A 25,812-nucleotide genomic window follows, 5' to 3' on the forward strand; every position below is an offset into this window, starting at 1 on the left:
TTGGAAGTTGTAAAAGGAGCCTTGTAAAGATTTCTTATGAACTATCAGGGAGAAGAACCCCAGTCTCATAGAGAGTGGCAAGGCATCAACTGTCACAACTTCATAGATGCCAAAAGTAGACAAGATTTGGTGAATCAGAGCAAGACAGATTTTTATTCACAGCACAGCAGTCAGCAGGAGGATCAGGATTGTAGTGCAGGTTCCCTGTCCCCAAATCCCACAGGGCGATGTGATAGGCAGAGATGGTGGCTATGCACACAGTGGGATACACTGTGGCTGTGGAACCCAGGGTCAAGAGCTTGGTACCTTTTGTAGAAAGCAGAAAGCAAGCTAGTCCTCTTTTCCCTGGGAGTGACCTGCCATGGTAGTCACATTGTGGTCACCTTAACCTATTTAATCTTCTCTGTAACCAGCTACAGAAACTGTTCAGTGTCAGTGGATAGTTTGGTCTTGGAATTTGGCATACATGGCAATTATGTGCAGGGACATTCAGAACCCATGGCAGACTGTTCTTCCAAAAGAAGTAATAGAATAAATGCCGAAAAAAATGCTTTGATAAAATTCGTCACTGAGTAGTTATAAAAATAGCCAGCTAGGAATGGAAAGAGAATTTCCTTGACTGGGTAATTGGGCATTTGCTATACTGAGTGGTAAAGTTAGAAACATTTGCTTTAAAATCAGAACCAAACAATGACACCTAGGCACTGCTTCCACTCAGCATGGTAACAACCCCTACAGTAAAGCGAAAAATAAATAAGTTGTAAGAATTAGAATGAAAAACACAACTATTTAAAGATAATATAATTATGCAGAAAATCTAGGAAAGTCTATAGACTACAAGAACTATTAGGAAATTAGCAAGGTTCAATGTAATAAGATCAGCTATCAGCATAAATTAGAAAATTTGTTTTCAAAATACTTTATCATAAAAACTGTAATGAATAATAGGAATAAACACACCAAAAGTGTATGAGACCTATATAAGGAAATTACAAGTCATTTCTAAAGGAAATAAAAGTAAATCAGAGTAAAAGGAGAATCATGACATCCTTAGCTAGGAAGACTTAATGTCATATAAATATCAGTTCTCCTCAAATTAAGGTGATAATTTAATTTGGTTCCAGTCAAAAATCAAATTTTTAAAATTTTTTATTTTGCATGGAAGTTGACAAGTTGATTTTAAAAGTAATATGAAAGAGTAAAGGGCTAAATGGCAAAAATGCCTTGAAAAAGATGTGAAGACTCAAGATACCATATGTGCATAATTATAAAGCTGTAGTGATGTAAACAGTGTTATACTGTTGATGTCAAATAGACCAGTGAAACAGAATCTGCAGATAAACCTAAATATATCTGGAGTTTGGGATATAGTAGCAGTGGCATTACAAATCCAATGGAGAAAGAATTAACTTTTCAATAAATAGTGCGCTGGGATAAACATTTAAAAAACGTGACACTGGAGCCTGATATATCCAGATAATATCTGATATAAATAAGACCTATGTGGAAAGCAGAATTGTAAAACACTTTGAAAAATTAGATCATCTAGTGCCTTATCTTTCTCCTCCAAAGAAATATCTGCAAATAAATTTATTTTAACTTAATTGTTTTTATTTATTTTTATTTTTTATTTGTATAATTTTAATGGATACAATGCAGTTTTGTTGCATGAATATATTGTGTAGTGGTGAAGTCTGGGTTTTTAGTGTATCCCACCACTTGCATAATATACATTGTACCCATTAAGTAATTTCTCATCCCTCAATCGCGTCCCACCCTTCCAAGTCTCTCTTTTCTCTCATTCCACTCTCTATGTCCATATGTACACATTATCTAGCTCCCACTTATTAGTAAGAAGTGAGGACATTCAGTCTCTGACTTTATGTTTCTGAGTTGTTTCACTTAAGATAATGGCCTGCAGTTCCATCCATGTTGCTGCAGAAAACATGATTTCATTCTTTTTTATGGCTGAATAGTATGCCATTGTATGTACTATATTTTCTTTATCCAGTCATCCATTGATGGACATTTAGGTTGATTCTGTATCTTTGCCATTGTGATTTTTCAGTTTGTAAAGTAACAGTTTTATGTTAATTTTATTTTTCTCTTCCTGTGTTTTTTAAAAAACATTTTGTGTATGTATATAAAATTTCACATAAATGAAATAAAAACACATATATAAATCTCTAATCGCTACAGCCATGATAACATCTTGGTATAAGTTCTTCCATATTTTTCTCTATATTCGTAAACATTTAGGGTTTTTGATTGTTTAATTGAGTCTTTTTTGTTGTTGTTTTTTTTTTGAGACAAAGTTCTGTTGCCCAGGCTTGAGTGCAATGGTGTGATCATGGCTCACTGTGGCCTGGAACTGCCAGGCTTAAGCATTCCTCCTGCCTTAGCCTGCCGAGTAGCTGGGACCACAGGTGTGCACCACCATACCCATCTATTTTATTTTATTTTATTTTTTAACTTTTTTGTAGAGATGAGATCTCACTTTATTGCCTCAGCTGGTCTTGAACTCCTGGGCTCAAGCGATCCTCCTGCCTTGGTCTCCCAAAGTGCTGGGATTATAGGCATGAGCCTATATCCCAACCAAATTGAGTCTTTTTAATGGCCAAGTAATAGTTCATGGTGAGGATATGCCAAATAATTTAGCTGGTCACTCTATTTACAGTACAAAACAGTGCTGCAGTAAATTCTGGTACATAATATTTTCATGAATTAGTACTTTAGTTTTTATGAGATAGGTTACTAGAAGCAGAATTTCTGGGTCAGTGGGTATATATATGTATTGTAAATATTAATAGATGTCAGTTTACCTGCTAAAAATGCTTTTACACATGTGTTTTATTTATTTTTAATAAAAATCAACATTTTAATTTGGATAGTTTATTTTTCTTATTTAACGTATGTAGTTTGAAATTTCCTTTAAGTAGTGCCATAACTGTATCCCATGATTCTGATATGTAGTAATTTACACAGATTCTGACATACTGTATTCTAATTATTCTGTGATCACAGTGTTGCCTGTACTGTAATTTTACTTTTAAAATCCATGATTATTAATGGTTCATTAGTTGATTAGCTTCCATAACTATACCATGGGCATTAAAACAAGGTATATTATCTGTTTTCAGGGTATGGAGTTCATTCTGTATGGTATATTCATTCATTTATTAAATATTTCTTGTGGTGTCTGATGTGTCAGATGTTCTTCTAGTCTTTGGGAATATAAAGCCTCCAACTTCATGTAGCCTACATTTTAATATGAATTATACATATTTAACAAATAACAAAACATAATTTTTACGAAGAAAAAGCAGGGAATAGAGAGTATTTGTATTGTCCACATCTGCCTATGTCTTCAGTTGATGTTTGAGTATCTTCAATAATGTCTCAGGTTTTATGCTATCACAGTAGCTATAGCTTTTACTACCTGGCAACTATCTGGCTTCTGTAAGCTGTTCTCTATATCAGGTGGGCTCATTGAAGCTTTCTTACTTGAAAGACTTTGTGAACAGAAAATAACTGTTGTTGTAGAAAAAGATTTAATGCATTGTAAACCATGCAAAGAGAATAGTTGTATCTATTGGTAATGTTCTGAGCAATTAGGAAAGCCATGTCAATGTTTTTGTTTCTGTCAGTGGGGTGTACAAAGTGATTCTTTGTCCTGTAGGAAGAAAATATTAAAAGATTTTAAAAACTGACCAGGGACGATGGCTCACGCCTTTAATCCCAACACTTTGGGAGGCTGAGGCAGGTAGATCACTTGAGGTCCGGAGTTTGAGACCAGCCTGGCCATTATGACAAAACCTTGTCTCCACTAAAAATACAAAAATTAGTCAGGCGTGGTGGCACAAACCTGTAGTCCCAGCTACTCGGGAGGCTGAAGCAGGAGAATCACTTGAACTCAGGAGATGGAGGCTGCAGTGAGCTGAGATCACCCATTGCACTCCATCCAGCCTAAGCAACAGAGCAAAACTCCGTCTCAAAAAAAAAAAAAAAAAAAAAAGAAAAGAAAAATTGCGAGAATAACTGAAAGAACTCCTGTAACCCTTCACTAGAGATTTCATTAATGTCTCCAGAAATGCCCTCAGTAATGTGCTTTATAGCAAAAAAATTTAATCTGGGCTCATAAATCACATTTTCATAGGCTTCTTCAATCTGGAACAGCTGTTAGTCTTCCCTTGATTTTTATGGTTTAGTGTTTTTGGCAAGATGAATACAGGGCAAGTTGTTTTTTTTCTTTCTCAGTTTAGGTTTGTCCAGTATTTCTTCATTATTAGAGATTAGGTCTAGGTTGTACGTTTTTGCCAGGACAGTTCCTGAAGTGATACTAAGTTTTTTTTGTTTTTTTTTTTTTGAGACGAGGTCTCACTCTGTCACCCAGGCTGGAGTGCAATGGCGTGGTCTTGGCTCACTGCAACCTCTGCCTCCCAGATTCAAGTGATTCCCCTGCCTCAGCCTCCGAGTAGCTGGGACTGCAGGCTTGCGCCACCATACCTGGCTAATTTTTGTATTTGCAGTAGAGACAATGTTTCACTATGTTGGCCAGGCTGGTCTCGGACTCCTGACCTTGTGATCTGCCTGCCTTGGCCTCCCAAAGTGCTTGGATTACAGGCATGAGCCACGGTGCCCAGCCGCTGAATTCTTTTTCTTCCTATAGGCTGCACATATTGTTGGTCTGTGCCCTTATTGGTGTCGTTGACTTTTATCACTTGTTTAAAATGGAGTCTGCAAAGTTTCTTTACTATTAAGTTGTCCTTCCCCCTGAAATTGCTTTGGGTGGAGATACTTTGAAACTATGTGATTGTATCATTTCTTGTTCAGCTGCTAGTTTTAGCATCCACTGATGGTTTTGCCCAAGTTAATTATTAGTATTATGGACATAGTATTTATGTCCCCCCAAATTCATGTTGAAATCTTAGCCCCCCACTGTGATGGTATTAGGAGGTAGGCCTTTTGGGAGGTAAGATTTGGTCATAAAGGTGGATTCCTCATGAATGGGATTGGTTCCTTATTGAGAAGAGACTAAGAGCTTGCTCTCCACCATGTGAGGATACAATGAGAAGACAACCATTGTCAAACCAAGAAGAAAGTCCTCACTGGACACCAGATCTGCTCGTACCTTGATCTTGGATTTCCCGGCTCCAGAACTATGAGAAATATAAATAGTTTGTTGTTTAAGCCTATGATAATTTGTTACGGCAGTCCAAGCCTACTAAAGAAATATGATGGGTTTTAATGGGTGGTTAGCCCATTCTTTCTGTATTTATTATGCTGGCGTTCTATTGTAAGGAAGAACTTTCTCTTCACCTCTTTACCCCCTTAAAACATACAAAACTTTGTTTATGTATATATGGACTAATAGATTCCTATTTTATTCAGTGGGTTGTAATTCATTGCTGTCACTATTTTGATGCTCAAATTTGGCCAGTGAGAGTCCCTTCAAGTTAGCTTCTGTGGTTGGTTGGTTGGTTTTGTTTTTCAAATATTTTCTTGTGACAGAATATATATAACATAATAAAGTATGCCATTTACGTAATTTTTAAGTACACAATTCATGAGCATTAATTCTATTGACAGTGTTGAATAGAATTAATTTAATTTTAGTGGGTACAGAAACCCACATTTGAATTGTTTTCAACTTTCGGCATTGTGAATAAATGCTACAGTGAACATTGGCATACAAATATCTCTTTTGAGTCCGTGTTTTCAGTTTTTTGGGTATATTTGTAAGAGTGGAATTACTGAATCATATGGTAATTCCATGCTTATCTATTTGAGGAACCACCAAGCCATTTTCCATAGTGGCAGCACCATTTTACTTTCCTGTTAACAATGTAGAAGGTTCCCAGTTGCTCCACATTCTTGCCAGTGCTTGTTATATTCCGTGTGTGTCTGTGTGTCTGTGTGTGTAACCATCCTTGTGAGCATGAAGTCGTATCTCATTGTGGTTTTGATTTGCCTTTTCCTAATGATGACTAGTGATGATGAACATCATTTCTTGTGCTTATTGGTCATTTGTATATCTTTGGAGTAATGTCTGTTTTGAGTTTTTTGATTTTTTTTTTTAACTGGGTTTTTTGTCTTTTTGTTGTTGAATTTTAGGAGTATGATATTAAACTATTCCTGATATATGATATGCAATATTTTCTTCCATTCTGTTAATTGTCTTTTTACTTTATTGATAATGTTCTTTGATGCACGTTTTAAATTTTCATGAAGTCCAATTAATTTTTTTTCTTTTGTTACTCATGCTTTTGGTGTCATATCTAAGAATCCATCGCCAAACCAGGGTCATCTGTGTTATTTTGACATGTCCACATCATTCTTTGGTCACCTCTTTCTGACACAAGATGTTTCAGTCTCTTCTTAGGCTTCTCTGCCTCACTCTAAATACAGGTGTTTCTCCAAGGAACACAGGCTTTCTGTAGTGGAGAGTGATTTTTTGAAGCCAAGAATCTGAACACACAGACACATACAGACTTTTACTTCTGCATTTATTTTTATACAGTGTTTATGTGTATTCATGACTATGAGATCATGGCAATACCTTTTCCTTTGTTTCATACTTTTATCTCCTTTTCCCATCTGTGGGAAATCTGGCTCCCAGTTGTTAGGAGAGACAGTCCTCTGTGGGTGTCTTGCACTCCTGCACATCTTGCCGAGATATGCAAGACTCTGTTCACTCATTATTCAGGGTAGTTCTCAGAGATGTGTTTGTAATGAGCAGTCTTGAAGGCCAGAGTAATGTCTCCCTGTTTGTCAAATAGCAGGCTTGCTTATTGCTTGGTGTAAAAATGGTGGGTTCTTTAAGTTCAGTGTTCCTCAGTTGTGACCCACACCCACTGCATGTGCCACATTTATCTAGGCTTATATCATGTTGCCCTGGACGTGGTACCAGAGTGAACTGACACAAACATGCCAATGCTTGTGTTGCTTACCGTGCTATGAGTGATAAAGTTTTTTTTCTGACCCAGAAGTCTGCTAGGATCCAGGAAACAGTAACAGTCTAATTTATAACCTCGTAGGTAAGGTAAAGTCAAATTCCAGACCTGACACCAGTATCATCACTGTGTTTGTTCACACCCCTAAAAGTAGTTATTATTCTGACCACATGAGTCTTCCTTCTTGCTCTCTCCAGCACCTTTTTAAAAATTAATTATTTAAATAAATATATATATATATATTTTTGTAGTTTGCCACCACTGGGTGGGTGTTACAGGGCCACCTTGCTTTCACACCATTTTCCACAGGCCTATTACTGGCAGTGGAACTGTAATGCTCTAGCTGTTTTTTTTTTCACGTTGTTATGTGTTTCATGTTGTAGAACATTATATACTTTATAAATCTAGTATACATGTATTAGTGGTTTATATTCAAATGTGTTTTACTAATGGAAGTGTAGAATCATTGGAAGCAACTGGATTAAATAACAGCTAATGGAGGAAAAGAGCATGTGTCAAGTTTTCTGTCATTTTCCCTGCTGCCCACTCCACACTGCCCCGCCCTACTCTGAAAGTGATCACTTTCATATTTGGGCATGCCTGGTAAGGTTATCTACATTTCAACTGTGTCATCACCTGCTCATCTTGTTTCTGTATTTACACAATGATTATAATGTCTATTTTTTTCAAAACATGCTTATAGATGAAATTCAGAATATATCAGGATTTATTTCATTTCGTATCAAAGAAACATGCCATACTCTACCAAGAGTTAGTGACTTAGGATGAGGTTGTTTTCAGGTCATTTTCTCCCCTTGTAGTTATGAGATCTTATAATAAACCTTAGTGGTCGGGCACAGTGGCTCACACCTGTAATCCCAGCATTTTGGGAGGCCAAGGTGGGCAGATCACTTGAGGCCAGGAGTGTGAGACCAGCCTGGCCAACATGGCAAAACCCTGTCTCTACTAAAAATACAATAATTAGCCAGGCATGGTGGCACATGCCTGTAGTCCCAGCTACTTAGGAGACTGAGGCATGAAAATTGCTTGAACCTGGGAAGCGGAGGTTGCAGTGAGCCAAGGTTGCACCACTGCACTACAGCTTGGGCAATAAGAGCGAAACTCTGTCTCAAAATAAAATAAAATAATAGTGATAAATCTTAGGATGGATGGATATCCTAAGTATCATCTTAGATGATACTCTTGTTCCATGTTTAAAAATATGGAACAAGAGTATCATCAAGTGGCCAATATACTTTATTTTTAAATACTAGGGGCTGGGTGTGGTGGCTCACGCCTGTAATCCCAGCACTTTGGGAGGCTGAAGTGGGAGGATAGCTTCAGCCCAGGAGTTCGAGACCAGTCGGGGCAACATAAGGAGACCCCATTTCTACAAAAGAAAATAAAAAAATTAGTTGGGTGTGGTGGCATGCGCTTGGTACCTTTGGAAGCTGATGTGGGTGAATTGCTTGAGCCTGGGAGATTGAAGTTACAGTGAGCTGTGATCACAGCATTGCACTCCAGCCTGGGTGACAAGAGTGAGAACCTCTCAAAAAATTTTTAAAGGCCAGGCAGGTGGCTCACGCTTGTAATCCAAACACTTTGGGATCCCGAGGCGGGTGCATCACCTGAGGTCAGGAGTTTGAGACCAGCCTGGGTGGCTCATGCTTGTAATCCAAGCCCTTTGGGAGCCCGAGGTGGGTGGATCACCTGACGTCAGGAGTTTGAGACCAGCCTGGCCAGCATGGCGAAACCCCATCTCTACTAAAAGTACAAAAATTATCTGGGTGTGGTGGCATGCTCCTGTAATCCCAGCTGCTCGGAAGGCTGAGGCACGAGAATCACTTGAACCTGGGAGGCAGAGGTTGCAGTGAGCCGAGATTGCGCCACTGCACTCCAGCCTGGGCAGCAGAGTGAGACTCTGTCTCAAACAATAAAAAAATAAAAAAAGTACTGGGGTACTTTTCTGTATTCACTTATGGAAATTTTTGATTAAGTAGTGTTCAGTATTTTCATACTTACTGATTTTTTTAAAAATAGAGTAGATTTTCTGTTTAATTTTACTGTAGCAAGTTTTAGGCAATTTACTGTTTGACAGAGAACAATACTATAGAACATCTTTGGTTTAATTAAGTGGTGCAAATGTTTTTTGAGTGGTACAAATGTTTATATGTAGGGCACCATGCTTATATCACCAGCTTACCATCTAGAAAGTAAAATGAATGTACAAGTAGATAACATAATCTGAAATAGGGTGAAGCTGTATAAGTGCTCGAGGAAGACAAAGCAACCCTTATCCTGTGCTATGGTTTTAGAAAAAGTTCACTGTAGGAGCTTTATCCTATTAGCAGTTACTTCTAAGAAAATATTAACTGCTGAGAAATATTAACCAGGTAGGGAGAGGAGGGGTAAGGTAAACTAATGAGATTGTAGTTTATTTTGTGTTCAGCGTAGAGGATGACTTTTAAAGATGACACTGGAGATTGAACAAGAAATTATGAATATCTGAATTGGAGAAGGGGAGTTGGAATGGGGAAAAGGGTTAAATTTGACAGATACTTAGGAAGTAGAAAATTAACAGGCATGCTTGTTGGATGTGGAAATAAGGCAGAGAGAAATATCTGTATTTTTTATTTACTGTGTGTACAGTATATATTGCCATATATAGGAGGAATGGTTTCAAGGGAGGAGTTACATTCAAAATTGAGATTGTCCAGTGAGATGTAGTTAGACAAGACTGATGAACTATAAAGTCAGAACCCTGGGCAACACCTTTATGATTGTGGTGGAAAATGAAACTTTTGAAACAGTATATTTTGGGAGATTGAGGTCATCAATGATAAAATACTCAGCAGAATTGAAAACACAGTAGAAATTAGAGACCATGAAGCTATAGTGGGACCAACCTGTTTGTTTCTGTGATTTTTCTCTAGTGTGATTTTTTTCTCTTTATGGCAATCCAACTATATATCTGTGAGGAAATCACAGATTTTGGAATTGATTCAGGCTTTGGATTGGCTAAGATGATACATCAGAATTGCAAGGGCAGAAAAATTGTTGGTATTTATAGAGTGATCCAAATACTGCCCTTTAGGCTGAAAGGGCAATGAATAGAATGGGGTTCATTGATTGCTCAAAAATATAGGAGACTAAGGGCATTTGTAAAGTGGAGATGGAGTTATTGTAGGAGTGAAAAAAACTGAAGGATAAGACATCGTGATTAGAGTGTGAAAATGCAATAAAAATGTAGCTGCAGAACACCCGATAATGAATGGCAGAGTTTAGGATTTACACACACGGCTAAGGAATTGTGAAGAGAGAGGAGATGGTTAACCTACACGAACCTACATTATTGCACAGATTATGTGAATTTTGAAAGTCATCCACGGTGTGGGTAGGATGTGTGGTAACAATGTGGACTGTGCCATTGTGTTAACTTCTTCAGGGAATTCGAGGAAGTTACTGGGAGGTTGGTAATGTGGGGTACAGTAGGGTGGCATGAACTTACATCAGGAATTTTTTGGACTTCTCCCTGTTTTCTTAGGAGATGGAGAATTTAGAGGTTCATATAGCCCAGGCCTTTGAAGTAGGTTTCTCAATGTGTATTTACTACTCAAGAGCTTGATAGAAGGTAGTATTTGTGTTCAGATGCCAGGTCTCAAAGGAAGAAGTTAGAGGGGTTGATTCATAAAGAGGCTGAGGATGTGAAAGCTTTTATAAGATTGACTTAAATTACTGTGTACACAAATACGTTCACTACACATAAAGTTCTTATAATGGTTACAGGTAAACAGCTAACATATTTATCTGTAGTGATAATGCTCCTATTATCCTATATTACTTATAGAGTTAGAGTAGCTAGGCAGGGAATAGAAATGAATGCCAGATTGGAGCAGCTGCTTCTTGTTATCAGCCGATCTTTGCTATTTGAGTATGTAAGCCCAGCATGGCCTGCTTCAAAAGTCAGAAATCCAGATTTTTAAAATGTGAAATCTCTCAATTTTTTTTTTTTTGTTGTTCACAGCTAATTAAAAGCAGAGTTTTTACCCCAGAGTTTGCAATCTCTGGGGTAGGGTAACAATCTGAGATTCTGGAATGAAGAGCCTGTAATATAGTTTGACTAATACAGTGGTTCTCAATCCTGGCAGTACTCTAAATCTCTGAATTATGTGGAAGGCTTTTTTTTTTTTCTTAAATGCTACTGCCTGGGTCTCGCACTTGGAGACCTCATTCAGTTGGTCTTGGGTGAAGCCTGGGCATCGGTATTTTTTAAAAGCTCATCAGTCCAGGCACGGTGGCTTGCACCTGGAATCCCAGCTACTTAGAAGACTCAGGTGGGAGGATTGCCTAAGGCCAGGAGCTTGAGACCAGCCTGGGCAACAGAGTGAGACTCCGTCTTTTAAAAAATAATAAATAAATGAATAAAATAATAAAAAAAGAGGGGGGTGCTCATCAGTTGATTCTAATGTGAAGCTAGACTTGAGAACCACTGGTCTAACAAACAGCGCGAAGTGACAAAGTCCAGAAACCATAGGATCATGTTCACAATTACTTTCTTGGCCATGTTCTCTCAGCTATGGTAACTTTATATCAATGGCAGCAATTCCCTTTGCTTATGTTTCTAAAACTTGTGTCCATAAAAATCACTTAGAAGCTCATTATAAATGAAGATGTTGAGGCTTTATCTCGAGATTCTGATTCAGTGAGTGGAGTCTTGGAATCTGTATTTTTAACAAACCCACAGGGTGATTGTGATGCAAATGGTCTGGAGGCTGGAATTTTGAGAAACACTGACCTGTATTTTGTCTTCTGATGACTGACACATCTGTATCTTTGGCTTTGGCTTTTCTTCTGAACTCTAGATCTCTGTGTCCAACTGCCTATTAGACATCTTCACCTAGAATCCCACATTTTTTCATTGAAATGCTTGTAGTGACTGCTGCCTATTCTTCACACTCCCTGGGCACATGATTAGACTATATTTCCTAGCCGTCCTTACAGACAGACGTGGTCACATAACCAACCTAGCTCCAGTGGAATGGAATAGGAGCTCTACATGTATTCTTCTACACACATATTCTACCTCTTCTATGTTGCAGGGTAGGCCTTGGAGTGGAATGACATCAAACATGTGACCTTCGAAGCCCACATGTTGAAATAATAGAACAGTGGTCACCCTAGGTCCTTGGATAAAATTGCATGGGGCCGTTTCTCACCTTGCTGGGATGCCTAGACTCGTCGTTGTTAGATAGACTTCTTTTGTCTTTGGATCATTACATTTTTTGGTATTTTTATTTAGCAATTTAGGCATATCTTACCTTTATAAGAGTAGGCACTGTTTTAGGTATTAGAGATCAAACTGTGAATAACACAGATAAGATTTCTGTTCTTAAAAAACATGTTCTAGGCTGGCTCATGCCTGTAATTCTAGCACTTTGGGAGGCCGAGGCGGGCGGTCACCTGAGATTGAGAGTTCGAGACGAGCCTGGCCAAGATGGTGAAACCCGGTCTCTACTAAAAATACAAAAATTAGCTGGGCATGGTGGCGTGTGCCTGTAATCCCAGCTATTCAGGAAGCTGAGGTGGGAGAATCGCTTGAACTGGGGAGGTGGAGGTTGCAGTGAGCTGAGATTGTGCCGTTGCACCTTAGCCTGGGCAACAGAGGGTGACTTTGCCTTAAAAAAACAAAAAAAGTTCTAGTTGGAAGATCTCTTAGTCCATATCTTATGCCTAGAATACTTTTTTGGTTTGTTTGTTCCACTTTTCCTAGAATACTTTTAGCCGTAAACATGTGATTTTGTGGAAAGAGCTTTGAACTTGACCACCAAACTTCTAATCTGAACTCAAGCAGAGAGACACATGTTTGATTTTTTGATAGGATAGAAGTGATGCGGAAAATTCCTTGGCTTAAGTCACAGTGCCTGTGCTTTTCTGTTTCATTTAAAATAAAAGATATTTGTGGTTGTACTTCACTTATTCTTAAGCTTGCCTTGCTAATTACCAGGCTGCTTTCTCAAAATAATTCTTGAAATCTTAATTCTTTTTGTAAGTCCCTATTGACTGGCAAGGAAGTAGCCAATGTTTTATGTGAATATTTGTGCATATTTGGATGTGGGAAGGAGAGAAAAATGAGGGTCAGAATAAGAAGTAAATGCTTTCCATCTCTGCATTCTTCCCTTCCCTTATATCCCTTTCTCCCATTTTGTTGTATTTTACTCATAACCAGTGAACATATATCTGCTGACACTGAGGGTTCTGTCACCGCTTACTTGGTTTGACTGATGTGAGGAGCTGGAGTTACCTTGGGATGTATATAAACAGGAGAATCTGAGCTTCAAAAATCTGCTTTTCAAATAAAGCATCTAAAGTAATCTGCAGTCACACATGGTTCAAGGAACACATTTTGAGAGACCGCCTTATGGGGTATTAGTTCTTCCCTTCCTCCATTCTCCTGATGACTTTGCATCTTTTATATGCCAGGCAGTATAGCTGAAGTGTTTGCAATGTAGCGAAAGACACTGTCCTAACTCTCAGGCTGTGTAGTCTGATAATAAAAAGCATCAGTTTCGTCAAGTGTGTTTTTTGGAGGCCTCATAATCTTGGTTGTATTGTTATTTGTGTTTCTTCAAAGGCCCTTTTTGATTTGCCGTATAAATTCATTGTATTGAATGCGTTGTATCATACATGTTGATACCTTCGTCTTCAACATAGCTAGAAACCTATAGTTGGAAGGCTTTTGTTGTAAGTTTTCTCTGCATGGTAAATGGACCTTTGTCTTACTTGCAGTTACCTGGCGATTTATGGAACAGTATTAAAAATATGTCCAGACTTTAGTATACTCTTTCTCTTTTTGGCATGCTTCAGGGTTATGGGTAAAACAACAGAAAAAAAATTCTTAAAATCAAGATGATACTTGCACAAAGAAAATTATACTAGTTGATACTGAATGGTTTTACAGCTAACCGCTAGTACCAGACACTTTTTGGCTGGAATGTAGTGGCGCGATCTTGGCTCACAGCAGCTTTCGCCTCCCAGGTTCAAGTGATTCTCTTGCCTCAGCCTCCTGAGTAGCTGGGATTACAGGCGCATAACACCACGCCTAGCTTATTTTTGTCTTTTTAGTAGAGATGGGGTTTCACCATGTTGGCCAGGCTGGTCTTGAACTCCTGAACTCAGATGATCTGCCCTCCTCTGCTCCCAAAGTGCTGGGATTATAGGCGTGAGCCGCCGCGCCCGGGCTTTCTTTTCTTTTCTTCTTCTTTTTTTTTTTTTGGAGACAGGGTTTCCCTGTGTTGCTCAGGCTGATCTGTAACTCCTAGGCTCAAGCAGTTTGCCTGCCTCAGCCTCCCAAAGTGCTGGAATCATAGGCCTGAGCCACCGTGCCCCAGTGAGTTGGCATTTTAAACACAGGTTTTAGAACTTTCCTGAAGGCTGAGTGAATATTTTTAAAAATTAAGTGTCTACTTAAGCTTTGTCATGAATAATATGCAACACTTGGGTTTGGCTAGAAATCGCTAGGGATTTAATGGTCCTAAAAAGGGAAATACTACTCTGGCCCATAAATGAGGGTTAAACTTCTAGGGTCCACACAGAGAGAAAATATTAGATAGGACTACAAATATTATACTTTTCTGACTGTTAGAACATCTTTCTTATCTTCATTAACAAGTTTTTTTCTCTCTCTGTACACATCCGTATATTCACATCTGTAAATATCTGGCTTTTTCTAGGCCTACTTCCACAAGATGTTGCAGAATACTTTTAATTCCTTCTCATTCTTGTCATCACAATTAACTGCTGAACATAGTTTGCACTAGGTTTCAAATGTCAAACATGAGTTTCTATCTCTGAGGGAAAAAAGGAGAGATTATAAAAGAATTCCGGCCAGGCGCGGTGGCTCAAGCCTGTAATCCCAGCACTTTGGGAGGCTGAGACAGGCAGATCACGAGGTCAGGAGATGGAGACCATCCTGGCTAACACGGTGAAACCCCGTCTCTACTAAAAATACAAAAAACTAGCTGGGTGAGGTGGCGGGCGCCTATAGTCCCAGCTACTTGGGAGGCTGAGGCAGGAAAATGGTGTAAACCCAGGAGGCAGAGCTTGCAGTGAGCTGAGATCCCGCCACTGCAGTCCAGCCTAGGAGACGGGAAAAAAAAAAAAAAAAAATGATTTCCACTAATCCATAAATGAGAAGGGCATCTTGATGTTTATTACTGTTTAATTTTCCTTCCAACACTAACAGAGGCACAGAGGCTCATACACAGCTACTATGAATAATGGTGGGTACTCTGTAAATACTCTTAGGTACTAGTGCACATGATGTTAGTTTTACAAAGCAGTTGAGTCCTATTTCTGTTAAATTTTTATCCCCTAGTATAAAAACACAATTTATGATAAATCAAGTAAAAATGAAAAATCAAAGTCTTAGTTTCCTTTCTTTTTTTAAATTAAGGCACCATGGAAAGGTCAAACTAAGCAACCTTATGTCTTACCTTATATTTAAACAAAACCCTTTATTAGATCTGATTCTTTGGCACAGTAACTGGTTAGAGGATATCATTTGCCTATTTAATAGAGAAAACTTATTTTAACTTTGTTATCTTAAATATTAATGTTTAGTGAGGCGATATTTTTTGTCTGTCTTCCATTGAATTATCTTCATATCCTTTGTCTATTTTTTATTGGTGTGTTCATCTTATTCTTAGTGGTTTTGCTAGCATTCATTAAAAGATTGAAAGTAAATTATTATTATTAGTGATTATTACATTTTTGAAACAGAGTCTCGCTCTGTCACCCCAGGCTGGAGTACAGTGGCACGATCTTGGCTCACTGTAACCTCTGCGTCCTAGGTTCAAGTGATTCTCCTGCCTCAGCCTTCCGAGCAGCTGGGACTACAGGCGTGCACCACCATGCCTGGCTAATTTTTGTATTTTTAGTAGACACAGGGTTTCACCATGTTGGCCAGGCTGGTATCGAACTCCTGACCTCAAGTGATCCGTCCCGCCTCGGCCTCCCAAAGTGGTAGGATTACGTGTGTGAGCCACTGTGCCCAGCCAAAAATAAATCATTAAATATTAATATTTAAGACTGGCATTGATGTTGAAACTTTCTCTTTTAATTGGAAATTTGCTTTAAATCTAGTTCTAATTTTCACCTTAGAGAACTTTCTGTATATAGTTTATACTTGGTATTTTGATACAAAATGGCTCTTCCTGTATACTTAATTTTTTTTTTTTTTTAAACATTTGTTTTGGGTGGGTGGCGGGGTCTTTTTCTTCTGTCTTTTCCATCCAAACATTTAACTTTTCAATTCACCTGAATTTATCATGATACGTGATTGCTGTCCTCCCCATATTGTCTCAGTTATATAAAATATTTTAAAGCTTGAGAGTCCATGTATTCATGTAAGGTTAAAAATGAGATAACGGATGATGAAAAGACTAAAACCTAAAATTGTAATGTAGATACCATTCATGTCAGAATTGCTGTGTCTGGAGAGGTTAGGAAAATGAAGCTCAGAGAGGTTAATTATATTAAGGTCAAAAGGCCATATATAAGTAGGTGAATTAATTGTTGAATCTATATCTGCCATTAAGGAGTAATCTGAGATGTGGAACTCTAAGTAAATGTGTTTCTCAAAGTTATTTACTCACAGAACCCCCTTTTATGTTTTGTAGTAGAATGGGAAATACTAATATTTTGTGAATTAGTGTTCTATGCAACGTATTTTAAGAAAGGCTTTTCGTCAGATCTCTGGTAGAGAACAAAATATGAACCAGCCAAAACATTTCTATCATTATTTAATCATTTTTTCTTTCCAAAATACAATGAAACTTTTAAAGCACAAAAATTTTAAGATATTGGTAAAAGATGGGGTGAAAAACTCCATACCTTTCTTGATGATCTGTGGGAAATATGAAGCTGTAGGTAGCCTCTTTCTTTAATAAATTGTGCTTGAAAACTTTCAGGAAGTGCATAATTATTTAGATTAGAGGTTGACAAATTACAACCCGTAGGCCAAATCTGGTCAGCTGTCTGTTTTTGTAATTAAAATTATATTGGAACACAGCCATGCCTATTTGTTTATATGTTATCAGTGGCTGCTATTGTCTGTCAGAGGAGTGTTGAGAAGATGTGTTGGGAGACCATATAGCCACAGTGCCTAAAATATTATTTGACTTTTGAAAGAGCAAACATTTTCTGATCCCTAGTTTAGTGAGCTGCATTTTTGCCTACTTTACTTCGTATGTTTTATCTGCATAAAGACTCTTTCACTGAAGTTCTTGGCATTTCATCCTCTGTAAAGTAAGTTCCCTGGGAAGTCATGCTGAAGTCTTTTTCTAGAAGCTTTATTATGGCTTAGTTTTAAACTCTTGCAGACATGCAAGATTCCATAGTTTTGCTTTCCTGAATGACATACAGCTATCAATATAGCAGTTGTACTGGCATGCCTGGCTCTTTCTTGCTGCAGACCTTTTACTGGCTTAATGGAAATTATACCAGGGTACTAGGGTAAATAGACATAACTAACATCTTTTGAGTGCTGTATGCCAGGCTCTGTTCTAAATTTTTTACATATATGATTTTGTTTATTCCTCACGTCAACTCTGTGAAGTAGGTATTATTATCCCCACTTTATAGTTGAGGAAACTAAAGCATAGGGAAATTAAATAACTTGGTCAAGGTCATCCAGTTCTTAAGGAATGGAATGAGATTCGAAACTTTTCCCCCAACTTACTTGCCTTCTAATTCCTTGATTCTTGAGATGAGTTCGGGCATATTTCTTCTTCCTCATTACTTTCTCCAGGCCTCTTTTTCCACATCATCTTTGAACTTCCTCATTTACATCACCCTGTCTTACTGTATTCTCTGATGAATTTCCAGCAGTCCATTCCTTCTTCCTTGATGATTACAATTTCTGGCTCACAGTCTTCTCTATCCAGTCTGCCTCTGTATCCTGATTTTATGTCACCTTTAACTCGAGTTCTTTCTTGTATTTTTCAACTTTATATATCCACAGGCATGGTCAGGCCCTACTTTTATCACTGGGAATTGTTTTGCCTTATGAACTCTGAATTTCTGCTTTCTGACTTCTGAACAATTCACTTATATATAACTCTTACATGTTAGTGAAGAATTCAGTCCTTTTTAACGTTTCGTGTGCATAGGAATCACCTGGAAAACCTTATCTAGAAGCCTGGGTCACACCCCTAGAGATTCTAATTCAGCTGGTGAGGGTTGATGCCCATGAATTTGCATTTCTATCACCTTTCCTGCAAATGCTGAGGCAGGTAGGTTTGTGGAGGTACATTTTGAGAAGGATTGCTCTAATTAATACTTTGCCCCAGAGGATCAGTAAAACTTTCTAATCTGCCTAAAGCCTCCATTCACATTCTTTCTTTCTTTACTTTTTTGATGACATCTGTGATTACTGAGACAAAGGCCTTCTGATGAGAACTCTGTCGTATTTTATTTTCTTGAAATAAGAGTTTTTCTATTTTCCTATTCTTCTCTTCTACTTAGTCCCTTTATCTCACTTTCTCCAGTTAACTTTTGGCTCCTACCATTAACATTTTTGTGTCTTGGGTTATTAGTTTCCCCTTCTATGGTGAATTGACTTTTTTCTATCAGCCTTCAGTAGTATTTCCTGAAAATATCATTCCCTCTCATCTTCCCTCCTTCAGCCTGTTTGGGAAGAAAAGTTATGGCTTTTAACTTATTCACTAGCTATATCTTAATTTATTGCAGTCTGCTTTGGTTTCCAACTTGGACTGACAGATCAAATGATTTCTAGGTGGTTTTGTTTTGTTTTGAGACAGGGTCTCTGTTGCCTAGGCTGGAGTGCAATCAATCTCCTAGATTCAATCAGTTCTCCTGACTCAGCCTCCCAAGTAGCTGGCATTACAGGCACACACCACCATGCCCAGCTAAGTTTTGTATTTTTAGTAGAGATGGGGTTTCAGCACGTTGGCCAGGCTGGTCTGAAACTCCTGCCCTCAAGTGATCCACCCCGCCTCGGCCTCCCAAAGTGCTGGGATTACAGGTGTGAGCCGCTGTGCCCACCCTGGTGTGTGTGTTTTTTTGTTTTTTTTTTATTTGTTTGTCTTTTTTTGAGACAGAGTCTTGCTCTGTCACACACACTGGAGTGCAGTGGCTCAAGTGTTCCTCCCACCTCAGCCCTCTGAATAGCTGGGAGTACCAGTGGGTGCAACCTCGCTCAGCTGTTTTTTAATTTTTTGTAGAGACAGGCTTCTCTGTGTTGCCCATGCTGGTCTTTCACTCCTGGGCTCAAGCAGTCCTCCCACCTCTGCCTCCCAAAGTTCTGGGATTGTAAGTGTGAGCCACTGCACCTGGCCAACTCCTAGGTCTTAAATGCACAGTCTCCCCCAGACTTGCTGTATTTGATGCTGTCATTTTTCTTTTAAATGTTTTCTACCTTTGCTTTTCACTAACTGCTTTTTCAAGGTCTCACTATTCTAACTACTTCAGTTCTTGTTCACATAGTACTTTAATCTGTTACTGCTTTTTCTAAAGTTTGTGATACTTTTCCCCCCATCTAAATCTATGCTGTCCATTATGGGAGCCACTAACTGCATATACCTTTTGAGTACTTGAAATATCATCAGGTTAAACTGAAATATTCTGTAAGCATAAAATGCACACTGGATTTTTAATATTTAGGCTGAAAAAGAGAATGTAAAATAGCTTACCAAATTTTTTTTTAATGTCAATTACATGTTGGTAATACTTTGGATATATTGGGTTAAGTAAAATAAAATGCTAAAATTAATTTGACTTGTTTCTCTTTACTTTAGATATGACTACTACTTGTGTGGCTTGGCTATATTTCGGTTAGATAATATTAATCTAAATCTCATATTTTCTTAAGACCTGGATCAGTTTTCCATCTATTTTCAATGTTACCTTTGTAACTTTGTACCAGCCTTCTTAAACATTTGGTACAAACTACCAGCCTTCTTAAACATTTGGTTCTCACCCCCTCTCACCCTACCACCCTTCCCAATATACTTAGCTTCTTCAAAGCAAGAGTAATTCCCCATAGTGCTGTTCATATAGTGGACACTGTATACATTATATAATACATACACACACATCTGAAAAAATGGCTGTTACCACTTTATCAACAAAGATACTTATGCAGATTGAGGCCTGTTGTGATGTTTTTACTTAAATTGGTGGGGAGTAGGAGAAGGATTGATGTGAAGGGGAGAAGAGATATTATTCTATTCTGAGCTATTAACATTTGACACTTAACATCCCCCAAGTGTATCCTGCCACCTCAGGCCACTGATAGCTCTGAACTGCTGTGATTTTACTGCCATCTGGTGTCAGATTCGGAAACTGTAGTTCAACATTTTGTCTCTTCATTAGAGGAAGGTAGGCAATCTTTCCTCTGAAGGTGGGCCTACTCTTCTCTATCCTGTAAGCAAGTTACCAATAAGAGTCACTTAACTTCAATGTAGGAAACCTTTATTTTCCTTGTTGGTATACTCTTTCCTTGGCTTCCATGATAAATGTATTCTCCTTCCTAATGTTTCTCTGGCTGTTCTCTCAATCTTCAACAGCCCATTTCTCTCTTCATGGTAGAGTTTTTTAGCCCCACATTCTAGGCCTGCTATCCTTTTTTCCTTTGCTTTCATCTGCACCAGGCTGCCTATTTACTGCCTATTTACAGATTAAATTTATATTGACAGCCAAAAACTTGCTCTGAAGTTTAGACTACTATCTTTAGTTGCTCACCTAGATATTGCACGAACATCTTAAATATAACATGCTCCCATCAAAATCTGGACCTCCCACCTGCATCCTCATTTCTCAAATTTATTTTTCTAATTTCATTAATCTATCTACCAAAATTATGGGAATCAGCTTGGCATCCCATCTTTCACACTTCATTAGTGAAAACATTAACTACATCCCATTAAGTCTAGAGGGTATATTCTTGTACATGTAAAATTTGTGACCCCTCGCCTGCTCCTGTCCCATCTAAGCTACCACTGTCTCTTGCCTGGACTAAGTTAAGTTCCTTGTTAGTCTCTCTACATCCATTCTTGACTGCATTCACATGTTTTATGTATATTTGTCTAATGTCAGCCTCTCCTGTTATCCTGAGAGTTCTGTGGTGGCAGGGACTGTGTACATTTGGCTCACCATTGGGTCCCAGCACCTCACACAATTTCCAAAAGCTTTTTGTTTAATAACCATGTCACCACTCTGGCTAACCAGTGCTGTTGGTGTGTCCCTTGTAGTTTTAGTGACTAAGGAATTCTAGTGCTAGAATTAGCACTAGGAATTCTACTGCTAGAATTCCTTAATCCTCTATTTCAGTATTAGTGTTCTATACCAGTTCATTTACCATAAATGAATTTAAGCTATTTTCTGCTTTTTCCTAGGGAAACTTACTTGTGTCTGAAGGGACAATATATTTGGGATATTAATCAGCTAGTGTTCAAATGAACTTTAGGACAACAGCCTATTTATATCCTGTGGAATGTCAATCAAGATGCTGAAATGATTTTCCAAGCACTTGAAATTGCATGCTATTGGTTTGTCTCTTAGCACTCTTCGCTCTGAAATTTAATATTCTTTAATGTTGCAGTACATTTGTTAAATCATGAATTAAAACCTGTTTGACTCTTAAGTGTTCTTTTAATAGAGGCTCAGTTGATGATGGTTTCATTTAGTAATTTTGATTTGGTTTGACATTTTAAAATGGTTTTGCTTTATAAGGTTTTACTACTAGGGCTTACTTGGTGCTTTGAGTTGATGGTATTTCTCAATAAAAAAAATTAATTTATAAAAGTAGAGGTGATTTATAAAAAGTAGTTATTTAGAGATGGGCAACAATCTATGTACTGGAATGCAAACTCAGAGAACAAGAATTTAATAGGTATATAGCAGGGTTTCTTGGTGTTGGCATTATTCACATTTTGGACTGAAGAGTTTTTTGGTGTGTAGTGTTGGCGCATGTCCTGGGCACTGTAGGAAATTAGCAGCATTCCTGGTCCCTACCCATCAATGGAACTCTCCTTGCCCATTATGATAATCAAAGATACCTGTAGACAATGCCACATTGTCCTGGGAGTGGGTGGGCAAAATTGCATATCCCTTGAAAACCACGAGTTTCTATACTTAGAAGGGGGCAACTGGCCATGAAGTGTCTTACTTGGGAAATCGTTGGCGTTTCTAAGCATTTTTGAGAATGTGGTAGCTGTGTGGTATATTGTTAATGGCAAAGAGAAATGGAAACTATATGACAGTTTTTTTTTTTTTTTTACATTTTAGAATTTGTGCTTGCCTAAAATAAAGTAACTTTTGCACTTAGCCACCTGGTTCTATTTCAAACTGAAAAAGGGTGCATTCTCAATCATATTTCACTGATACTGTTTCATTTTGTTAGCTCACTTCAGCAGTTAGGTAATGATAGAAAAAGAGAACCAAGAGTTCCATTTAAAGAGTAGCTTATAATCAGAGCTTTTGCCATTGTGCTTTTATATATAGGGTATAGAGTGTAATTAACTTATTCTACATTTTTTTTTTTTTTCCCCAAAGGGAAATGAGAGATGGCTTTAGAAGAAAAAGTTTCTACTCTTCCCATTATGCGAGAGAGCGGTCTCCTCATAAAAGGGACAATACTTTTTTCAGAGAATCACCTGTTGGCCGAAAGGATTCTCCACACAGCAGATCTGGTTCCAGTGTCAGTAGCAGAAGCTACTCTCCAGAAAGGAGCAAATCATACTCTTTCCATCAGTCTCAACATAGAAGTATGTATTTTAAGACTTCATTTTTTCTCTCACAGTCTCCTCAGATGAGAATGTACTGAGTCAGATTTCCTTATAGGTGTAAGAGATTTACTTGTTAAACTTTTTATTTTGAAAAATTTCAGACTTACAGAAAAGATGATAGAATAGTATAACAAACACCATACAGACACATTTTTTTCAAACTATTTGAAGTGGTATTCTGTATGACACTTTGCCTTTAATTTCTTCAGCATGTAAAAGAGGACTCCCCACCCCCACCACCCCTGAGTCTTGCTTTGTCTCCTATGCTGGAGTGCAGTGACATTATCTTGTCTCATTGCAGCCTCTGCCTCCCGGGTTCAAGTGATTCTCCTGCCCCAGCCTCCTGAGTAGCTGGGATTACAGGCGTACGCCACCACGCCCGGCTAATTTTTGTGTTTTTAGTAGAGATGGGGTTTTGCCATGTTGGTCAGGCTGGTCTCGAACTCCTGACCTCATGATCTGCCCACCTCTGCCTCCCAGAGTGCTGGGATTACAGGCGTGAGCCACTGCTCCCGGCCAGCCTTGTAAAATTTAGAGTGAAAACCTCCCTTACTCTTTTCCAACCCCCAATTTTATTTTATTTTATTTTTATTTTTAATTTGGCATGCCTGAACCTACATGGTATTCTGTACAATCTTAGCTTGTCATGCTGGCTGAGTTGTTAGTATGTGTTTGAATAAATCAATGACAAAACTACTTTTCTAGAGAAAACATTCTTATCTTTGCAGCCTGCGGTGGAACTTGTTCACAAAACATTTTCTTGTGCCTTCTGTGTGCAAGGCACTGTGTTAGTGTTAAACAATGACATCCTTGTCACTAAAGAACTGGAATATATGTGTATATTTCTCACCAGCTAATGTCAACTTTATCAATATGTTAATATATATAAAATATAACTTTGATACAATAATTGATATGTCATAAATGAGTTGACATGAGCATGTCAAGGTGAGAAAAATTAATTTACACTCTGGGGATGTAAGAACATGTCATAAAGGAGATGACATTGGGCTCAGCCTTATTTCAGATTTCTACAAGTAAAGAAGCGTCTTCTAGTTAGAAGGAATTATGAGTCAAGGTGCAGAAATCAGAAAAGTTCAGGATATTTCCTTTTGAATGTCCTTCTCATTAACTGTCTTTTTTCAAATAATAAGAGTTTTAATTTAACAGCCTTTGCCTCTTACATGATGAAGGTGATGGAAAACCATTTGGAGGCTTCAGATTGTCTTCCCTTGAAGCTGTTGCAAGATTGTTGAGTTTAGCAAACATTTATTGTCTACTGTTTGCAGAGATAGATAGAGTGGAGCTTCCAAAAAGCATGTTTTTGGATACAGGCATATTCATGATTATGCAAGAGATAAGAAGGTTATTTTAAGGATTTAAAACAAACACAGGCTGGGCACAGCAGCTCATGCCTGTAATCCTTGCACTTTGGGAAGCCAAGGTGGAAGGATTACTCGAGCCCAGGAGTTTGAGACCAGCCTGGGCAAACATAGTGAGACCCCTGTATCTAAAAAAAAGAATTAAACAATTAGCTGGGTATGATGATGTATGCCTGTATTTTCAGCTACTCAGAAGGCTGAGGCAGGAGGATCACTTGAGCCCAGGAGGTTGAGCCTGCAGTAAACTGTGATCATGCCACTGCACTCTAGCCTGGGCAGCAGAACGAGACTATGTCTCTAAAAATAAATAAATAAGTAAATAAATAAGCCACTTACATATATATGCCTGATTGTCCAAAATGTGCTTGGGACAGTTCTAGGTAACTGAAAGTTTTATTGTGGAGATTAATGTTAACAAGTATACAAGTATTTTCTCTTTTGCTTCTATGTACCCCACCCCTACCACAAAAAAAAAAAACCTTAGGAAGATAATCCGTAAGCCAAGCTTGTCCAACCCCCGACCTGCAGGCCACATGCAGCCCAGGATGGGTTTGGATGCAACCCAACACAAATTAGTAAACTTTCTTAAAACATGAGGCTTTTTTGTGAATTTTTTTTTTTTTAAGCTCACAAGCTACTGTTACTGTTTGTCTTTTATGTGTGGCCCAAGATGATTCTTCTTCCAGTGCACCCCAGGGAAGCCAAAAGATTGGACACCCCTGCTCTAAGCTCTTATGAATGCTCACATGCACAGACATATCCAAAATTAGCCAGATACCATCTAAGACCCTAAAAAAAATTTTATTTATTATTTTATTTTATTATTATTATTATTTTTCCTGAGACAGAGTCTTTTTCTGTCACCCAGGCTGGAGTGCAGTGATGCGATCTCAACTGACTGCAACCTCTGCTTCCCAGGTCAAGCAGTTTTCCTGCCTCAATCTCGCTAGTAGCTGGGATTACAAGCATGCACCACCAGGCCCAGCTAATTTTGTATTTTAGTAGAGATGGGGTTGCACCATATAGGCCAAGCTGGTTTCGAACTCCTGACCTCAAGTGATCTACCTGCCTCGGCCTCCCAAAGTGGTGGGATTACGGGCGTGAGCCACTGTGCCCTGCCCTTAGGATCTGTTTTTGGGATGTATATGACTTAAATCCATATCCAATAATGATTTTCATTAAAGAAGAAAGTATCTTTGGAAACTGATTATGAAAACTTTTTAACAAAACATGAGTAAAAGGAGCTTAAAAGAGATTCTTACTTGACAGCTTGTAATGAAATTATTAAGGGTAGTTATTGGTGAATTAGCTTTATTTTTGTCCTCAAAAACATAAATTTGCGGGGAGAGCATCTTCTCTCTGTTGACCTGCTTTGGGCCTCTTAGTGGCCAAAACTCTTAAGGTCTTGGGATGAAATGTGGATGAGCCATAATGTGATGCTCCTGTGTTAGGGTCTCCAATATCCTTCACTCATCCTTTGAGGGCTCATACCTTTAATATTTGGAGTGATTTAAAGATTAAGTTGGTAGACTAAAATATGGGGTAAATTGAATGAAACAGAGCATATGACTTTGTTAATGCCTGCATCTATCTGTCCCTTCCCTCCTTCCTTTCCTTCCTTCCTTCCCTCCCTCCCTCCCTCCCTCCCTCCCTCCCTCCCTCCCTCCCTCC

General features: G+C 38.3%; 1 protein-coding gene across 19 annotated transcripts in view; it reads left to right on the plus strand.

Annotated features, from left to right (window-relative positions):
• PPHLN1 (periphilin 1) overlaps positions 1-25,812 on the plus strand; it is a 125,738-nt gene that overhangs the window by 28,003 nt on the left and 71,923 nt on the right. For all 19 annotated transcript variants that reach the window (XM_023182801.2, XM_023182804.2, XM_023182807.2 and 16 more), the window contains one exon: positions 22,527-22,738. In XM_023182801.2, the coding sequence (XP_023038569.1) occupies positions 22,527-22,738 (212 nt within the window). The remainder of the gene's footprint in view (positions 1-22,526; positions 22,739-25,812) is intronic.

The sequence above is a fragment of the Piliocolobus tephrosceles genome, chromosome 10 (assembly GCF_002776525.5).
Source record: "Piliocolobus tephrosceles isolate RC106 chromosome 10, ASM277652v3, whole genome shotgun sequence".
Lineage (NCBI taxonomy): Eukaryota > Metazoa > Chordata > Mammalia > Primates > Cercopithecidae > Piliocolobus > Piliocolobus tephrosceles.